The sequence below is a fragment of the Anopheles marshallii genome, chromosome 3 (genome assembly GCF_943734725.1).
Source record: "Anopheles marshallii chromosome 3, idAnoMarsDA_429_01, whole genome shotgun sequence".
Lineage (NCBI taxonomy): Eukaryota > Metazoa > Arthropoda > Insecta > Diptera > Culicidae > Anopheles > Anopheles marshallii.
This window is the reverse complement of record NC_071327.1, coordinates 22,596,494-22,602,500: the sequence shown is the minus strand read 5'-3', so window position 1 is coordinate 22,602,500 and position 6,007 is coordinate 22,596,494. Positions and strand designations below refer to the sequence as shown.

General features: G+C 46.1%; 1 protein-coding gene across 1 annotated transcript in view; it reads left to right on the top strand.

Moving 5' to 3' along the window:
* LOC128714063 (protein turtle) overlaps nucleotides 1-3,274 on the top strand; it is a 7,932-nt gene extending 4,658 nt beyond the window's left edge. The window contains exons 8-10 of the mRNA XM_053808941.1: nucleotides 269-682; nucleotides 1,208-1,274; nucleotides 1,543-3,274. Coding sequence (XP_053664916.1) covers nucleotides 269-682; nucleotides 1,208-1,274; nucleotides 1,543-3,274 — 2,213 coding nt within the window. The remainder of the gene's footprint in view (nucleotides 1-268; nucleotides 683-1,207; nucleotides 1,275-1,542) is intronic.
* Nucleotides 3,275-6,007: the final 2,733 nt, after the last annotated feature.

The following is a 6,007-nucleotide window of genomic DNA, read 5'->3' as shown; positions in this document are numbered from 1 at the left end:
TTTTTTACAGACATCGATAGCTATAAGCACATTTTATTCCCTACCGATTCGACTGGTTCGACCTTTTTCCCACCCGTCTTCCGACCCACAGGTACATGCTTTACAAACATTATTCCTCATTGCATCAGAACACACATCACACATATTACATCTGCCCATCTGTCCCAATGTCCTTGAAATTATCCTGTCCTGTGTGGAGTGTATTGTGTTTTTTTTTGTGCTACTACCTCAACTAATGGATGTATCTGTTCCCTTTCCCCCCCCCCAGGTCCAAAGCCGGGTCAGCCAAGGAACGTCACGGTGGTGGAGATACCGAACGGTTTCCTGATTTCGTGGCAGGTTCCACTCGAACGGGCCCATCTCGTGCAGTTCTACACGATAAAGTACCGCACCGATGCCCAGTGGAAGACGCTCAACCGGGGCCAGATTCGCCCGGAGGAAACATCCTACCTGGTGAAGAACCTAGTCGGCGGCCGTACGTACTACTTCCGGGTGCTGGCGAACTCGCTGAAAAGCTACGAAACGAGCGAGGAGATAAAGTTCCCGGTACCGGCACGGGTAAAGCATAAAGCTATCACGGCGGGTGTGGTCGGCGGCATACTGTTCTTCATCGTAGCCATCATCTTATCGATCTGTGCCGTGAAGATATGCAATAAGCGTAAGCGTAGAAAACAGGAAAAAGGTCAGTATGGCCGTGTGCCGCGTACGTTGTGTGCCGTAGTCAGGGTGTATACTATCGCCACTTTCTGGACGCTAAAAATGTTAACCTCCTTTCCTTAGCATTAGCTTTACTAACTTAGCTAGCATTACTAACAATGCATTACAATATGGTCTGCGCAATAATGTGATACACGAGTTTCTTAGTGAGGAAGAAAATGAGTCGCTCAAAATTGTTTTGCTTGAAAAGATTGTTATTGAAAAAACAAAAATCGCGAAATGTTCAACACATCTCCTTTTTTGGAAAAAATTATTGACGTGAAACAATCAAGCATACCTCCATTCGATTAAGCAAAACAAAAACACACACACGCACGGGTATACGCCTTGATGAGTGCCGGAATCATTTTCTCTTACTGAAACGGGCAATCCACTTCTTGCAGTTTCCTTCGTCGCGTTCACCGGGCGGTGAGCGACCGATGGAAGGAAACTTTAAGAATGGCTCGATATTACCACCTTTTTTAATCGTTCAGAAATTATCCGATTACAGAACTCAACATGGTAACGGCGAGGCTAACAGATAGGAACGCACTTAGTCAACCCATACCCTTGAAAAGGTGAGTAGCAAACTTTGACGATATTAGTACTCTTGGGAACGTTAGAAGAGTGTGTGTATGGGAAGAGTTGCTGTTGCTATTATGATATCAAAACCCTCTCGTTGTTTCTTTTACCTGCATTCATGCTTCGCACGATAAAGATAGATACGAAGGTAATAAAGCATTACGTACTGTATAAGACTTTAGCACCACATTTCCAGCGACATCATTGTAAAGACGCTCCGGCTTTATGTATTAATGCACACTCATCTTACTCTCGCCGCCACAGATATATGCAAGGAGAAAGAAAAGCGAGCCGAATTCCCGGCCTAAACATACTGATAGCTATATTACACTGGATTTGGCCACCAGGACGTTGTCAAAACTGTGATTCTATATATTCGAATAAATTTATCGGCGACCAATCGTTGAACGTGGGACAAATTCATCGCTCACCGGACGGGCGGTTTGTGCTGTCCCAGGATCTAGTGGACGGTATCGTGTCGCTGCGCAACAGCATCGTATCGCAGTACAGCAGCAGTGACGATGGTGGCTTTCTCGCCACCAAACGGCTGCCCTCGCTTACCCGGGCTTCCTGGCGCCGGCCGCTCGTATCCTACCCGAGTCAGCTAAGCCTGCAGATGGAGACGGCGTTTGGCAGCCGTGTCGGGGATGTGGTCGGCGCTGGAAGGGGTCAGATACCGCAGCTGGCCGAACCACAGCATTCCCTGTACACCAACACGATGCCGGACGGCAATGGCATGATATCGTCGATCAGTGGCACGCTGCAGCCAATGCTGGCGCAAACGATCTACACGACGCCGTCTAGAATTTCGAAAGTGGTGGCCAGCTCGCCAGCCACCTCCAGCCCGCAGGTGGTCAACTCGCCCTGGTCGCCACTGTACTTCAGCGATCTCAGCTCGGTTCATCATCTCAGCTCGGCGGAGCGTTCGTTCCCAACGCCCCAGAGTGCGCACTCGGTGCATCGGTACTACAACCACGAGTTGCCGGTACTGCAAAGCCTGCAGCATATGTCGTCTAATCATCATCACCATCATCACCATCATCATCATTCAGCGCACGGCTTCATACCGGTACCGGACGTGTCCGTCAATCTGCCGTACTACTATAACGGTCAACCGATTTCTTCATCCCTACCGGACACGAACCATCAAAATCTGTATCAAAACGTACCGTGGGGCTATCACTCCGGTGCGGCAGGTGGTTCCGTCGGTGGCACCCACCCGTACAGCGGCCGCTCGAAGTTTCTTTCCCGTTACTATCCTCGGAGTTTGCCTCGAAACTTAAGCCGCGCGATTCCGGAGTTACGGTCGCCGATGTTGAACCTCAACCTCAACACCACGTCGCTTAGCGGTGGCGTAGGGCTTGAGAACTCACCCCAGAGCTATTCGAGCTCGAGTGGTTTTGGCAGCAAAAACACCTCCAGCAATAACACCCAACCGAGCGGTACGTCCACAGCAACGATCGCCGCCCCATCGCATCACAACATTTTGCGTGAATGGCGCTACCTACCGCCGTACAGGCCACCGCCACCACCGCCCAGCCTGCACCATGCAGCGCCATTGTCGATAGCGGGAGGTCGTTTCGAAAATCCGCCATATTCCATGTCCCACTGGCTGGAACTGATCACGCGCCTGAATATAGCGTCGGAAAAGGCCAACATCAATAATACGGCCGACGTCGGTAGCGTCGATGGGCACTATGAGTTTGATCCGTCGACACCCACGCCTACCGCTTCCACACCGACCGGCATGATGCGGGACGACTTCCACCATCTGATGACACTGCCGTCCACATCGAGCGATCTGCTGTGGAGTGCGACCGGCCTGACCGGTGTCGTTTCCTCGCTGAGCGGAGGAAGAAAACGTGGCCAATCACGGTACGACAATATTGACGCGCGTGTCCAGGCCATGAAGGAGGAGTTCTACGAGTATCGCAAACGACAGCAGCTCCAGGCCGTTAATGGGCCGAGTGTGGTAGAGCTCGAGAGTGCCTGCTAGGTGATGTGGTCGCACCTTTCATGTTTGAGCTGTAGGTGCATATATGTATTCCCGAAGCAATTCAAACCGGCAACGAAGAAGGGACAAGGGTACATCGTTTACGGTTGCTCGTATACTCAAAATGGCGATGGATAGAGTAAGGGAAGGGCAATACATTCGAGTTCCGAGTTTTCCGATTTTAATTTTCTTGCTGTGATTAGTGTGAGAGTTTCCTGTCGCGAGATAGGGCTGCGGACGCGAGCCTGACTACTGGATCCGGTTGGTCTGTGCAAAGCAATAGCAATGACATTATTTTAACCCGTTTTATACGTACCGGACACCGGGCGGCTAATAAGAGATTTCCGTTGAGAGTTTATGTGCTATACAGAGCGCAAAAGGAAACAGGAAAGGTAGATCGTCACTACCCTTACGGTACCGTACTACCATTCCTAGCAAGCCATGAACATTATTGCTAAGCAAGCAAACGACATAACCGACATTATATGGAGCGGATCGAATCGGCTGGAACGACGGAATGAGCATATGATGATCCCCGTTCATCATCAGGTCAAGATTTGCGATAAAACCACACAAAACACACACACAAGAAAATACAACAAAAAAAGGTTTTTTCAGAACACGTATAGAACGCACGCTCACACCTTTACTGATTACTAAAAAAAATCACCCATTTCACAAGACAAAACTTAAAATGGAACAAAAAAACCATTTGTAAACGATAAAACCCAAAAAAAAAACAATTTTCTGCACATAGTGAAGCGATAACAAAAAAAAAATTGAGCATGAGAACATGAGAAATAGTAACCACGTAATTAATATTTAATGTTCTTCTACCCGAACAAATATTCACCCACTCAGATGAATGGCAGGCAATGGAAGAGTAAGAAATGCAAACACAAAACAAACAAAAAACATGCAAAACAAATTAATAACCGAGATGGAAGCAACGGTGCAACAACAGCAAACAAACAGAAAACAAACATATAAGCAAGATAGCGAACGATACAAGATGGGCGAGAAAAAGAAAAGCGAAGCAACAAGCAGTATAATGTTAAGAGATTATACATAAGTAAGAAAATAATCAAGTAGCATAGTAGTGACACATCGTTGTCGAGAGTGTAAACCGGGAAAGTGGATAACGCCGCTAGTACTGTGTGGCGAAGCAGTAGTAGAAAATTAGAGCAACAAGAACAAAAGCAGAAAGGAAAAACAAACAACCAGACCGAATACGATTATTGGGGGTGGTTTGCCGGTGGCGGAACTCACACACACACACCCACTATCCTCGGTGTGGTGTGGTGATCGATACTGTCGCCGAGGCAAACACCATTCATTCTAAACTAGCAAAAAACAAAAAGAAAACGAATTAACAAATTCCAAATTATACTAATTGCAGCAGCAACAGGTCTCGGGATTCTAAATACTACATTCTGCGTTTGCGCCCGGTTAAGGAAAAAAACAAAACAAGCGCATCGGAGCGAAGGACCGACAAAAGGCGCAGCAAATCTAGCCACGCTCTTAGCCACAATGAATGAGATTTGTTGTAGGAAACGGTAAAGGCAGTAACGCAAATAGTTGATATTAATGATTTTCGATTGAATGTGTTATGTCGGCAGGTGTCGAGGGAAACACAGAAACACACACACACACACTAACTTATAGTACATTGTGCACGACTCAATGTTCGCGGTCAAACGAAAGCTGGGCTAGCTTAAACAAAACAAAAAACAAACATATTGTGAGCATGATGCGAGCAGCATGCATGTCGTAACGAACGAAGGCTTTTTTTTCTATGCGAGCAAGTCCATTAGATATGTGAGTTTGTTTGCTTTTTTTAGTTCGGGGAATCATTTGGCAACGATGAAGAAATCACCGCACAAAACTTAAAATCTTGTTGCATAATGCGAAGGTTGATCGGTACCGGAACCGATGTCGAATGGAAGTCATTATCCGAGCAATGAGGGTTTTGTGTGTTTTTCAGTGTTCATGATAAGGGTTCATTTGATCGTAGCAGTTCACGCTTATGTTGGCCATGTGATTGTACCGTTTTGTTTCTGTTCCTCTATTGTACATTTAAAGCAAAATAGTACGTTATATACGTTCAGTTAGATAGTTTCACCTGGTTGTATCAGTTTTTATTGCGTTTAAAGTAGCGGCAATTTTTTACACATTAGTTGCTTTTAGCAAAGCAATATTTGTTTAAGAGGTTCTGTTGTTTATTTGCCGAATCGAAATAACAACTGCAAAGAAAAAAAAAAACAGAGAAACATTACATAATTATAACCGAATAATGAAGTATTGAACTGGTTTCAGTGCTCGCTCAATGAATGGGCGTTTTAATTAATGAAAGGAAGCTAGCGCGAATGTGAGTTGTCGTTCGCTGGCCATGCGAGCCCAGGGATGTTGCGGGGAGTTGTTCATAGGAGACATCAACTCTTTAACAAGCGATAGAACATAGCTATTATCTAGGGACAGGTTTATTAGTAACACACGATCGATGATCTCTCTCATGCGCGCTACGAAGAGCAATTGAGACAACAGCAACAAAAAAACCCACACTTTCTGGTTGGCTTTATTTGATTTAGAAGATTTCGGCGAACAGCATGCAACATAGAGCAAACGAAAGGGACACATTCTCTTTAGTCGCTGGCGAAACATGACAAAAACAAACACACCCTACACACCCTACACACACGGATCGTCTAATCGCGTAACTTGTATATACATATATTC